The sequence below is a fragment of the Nematolebias whitei genome, chromosome 12 (genome assembly GCF_014905685.2).
Source record: "Nematolebias whitei isolate Nwh7 chromosome 12, NemWhi1, whole genome shotgun sequence".
Lineage (NCBI taxonomy): Eukaryota > Metazoa > Chordata > Actinopteri > Cyprinodontiformes > Rivulidae > Nematolebias > Nematolebias whitei.
Window position 1 is genome coordinate 3,677,086 of NC_056509.1, and position 1,509 is coordinate 3,678,594.

Genomic DNA, 1,509 nt, shown 5'->3' on the forward strand with positions numbered 1-1,509 from the left:
ATCTATCTATCCATCTATCTATCCATCTATCTATCCATCTATCTATCTATCCATCCATCCATCCATCCATATATGTATCTATCTATTTATATATACACCCATCCATCCAATCATTGTTTTATATCACCTGGCTTTCAAATGTACTGTTGAAATATATCAATAATTAAAATGTCCAAACTGGAATAAAGTGAACAAATCAAATCTTTGTTTCATTTGGACACGAAGCAGTTGTAGTTGATTTAATCATGACCAACACTGATGCAGCATTCTGTCTCTGTTCTCAGAAGTGGCCCATGCGTTCCCTCCTCTACTGCGGCGCTGTGGGAGAGCTGTTATCAGCCAATCAGATGCCTGCGCCTGGTCGGGACAGGACACATTCTCTGACCTCGGATGAACAATGATAGCACAAGTGGACATTTAACTCTCGTCTCAGTCTTCTGACTCCAGTCTCTACCAGCCACAGAGATGAAAACATTAAAAAGGAAATCCCATCCATTTCAATTTAGGGTTCTGTGCTAGCATTCTGAAGAATTGATATTTTACCTGTTGTAGACAGCTCTTTGATTGTCTGACAGGACTGATAAGCTAAGAAGTCCCAATGCAGCCAAGTTGTGTATAGGAAATATCCTGGGTAATAATTCATTCATAATTGGCTGTCTGTCGTGGAACGTAAGTCCTTCAAAGCTTTGATTCAGTGGTCCATCTAGGTTCCAACATGTGATCACAAGGTTTGGATCATGACTGAAAGATGAGCTTCCCCCATACAGTGGTACAAAGAGGGAGGAACTCTATCATCTGAAGAAAGATACAACTTCTCCTTGCTAATCAGCTGAGGTGGTTTAAATACCTATAATATATACTTCATTAGAGTGCCTTCTTGACACGTCCGTCTGGAGGTTTTCTAGTTACATATCACTGGGAGGAGACACTGGGCAGACCCAGAACTTGTAGGAAGAATCACATATCCTCTCTGGCCTGGAATTCCATAGGAGGAGCAGGAGAGAGGGGTTTCCATCCTGGACATGTTGCATCTGACCTTAATTGGAGAAAAAGGGATGGATGGATGGATGGACGGACGGACGAGCAAACGGGCGAATGGATGGACAGCTATAACATTTGGATTGGAGTTGTTTAAATATGTCAATCTGCTTTGGGTTGGGATTACTTAGACAAGTTTTCAAGTTCAATAATTTTTATTATCTACAAGGAGCAATCTGTTTCACAGTCAGTAGGCACACAAAACATCCACACTACACAAGACATTGAGACATTAAGGTGCAGCACAGAAATCATCACTGTTTGTTGAGAAGCCTGATCTGTACAAGGATAAATAAGTTGTTCAGTCTGTTCTACATCTGGGCAGCAGATACCGGCGTCCAGATGGATGCAACCTGAACTCATCATGGAGTGGTGATCAGGATCTGCCAGAATCAGCCTGGCCTTGTTCACTGACCTCGCCTTGTGTAGGTCAGTGAGGTTCTGTAGGTCAGTGAGGTTCTGTAGGTCAGT

At 42.3% G+C, this 1,509-nt stretch overlaps 1 protein-coding gene across 1 annotated transcript in view; it reads left to right on the forward strand.

Moving 5' to 3' along the window:
• Positions 1 to 454, forward strand: part of LOC119417999 (transcription factor 24-like) — a 14,096-nt gene extending 13,642 nt beyond the window's left edge. The window contains exon 4 of the mRNA XM_037685244.1: positions 285 to 454. Coding sequence (XP_037541172.1) covers positions 285 to 401 — 117 coding nt within the window. The 3' untranslated portion in view covers positions 402 to 454. The remainder of the gene's footprint in view (positions 1 to 284) is intronic.
• The last annotated feature ends 1,055 nt before the right edge of the window (positions 455 to 1,509 follow it).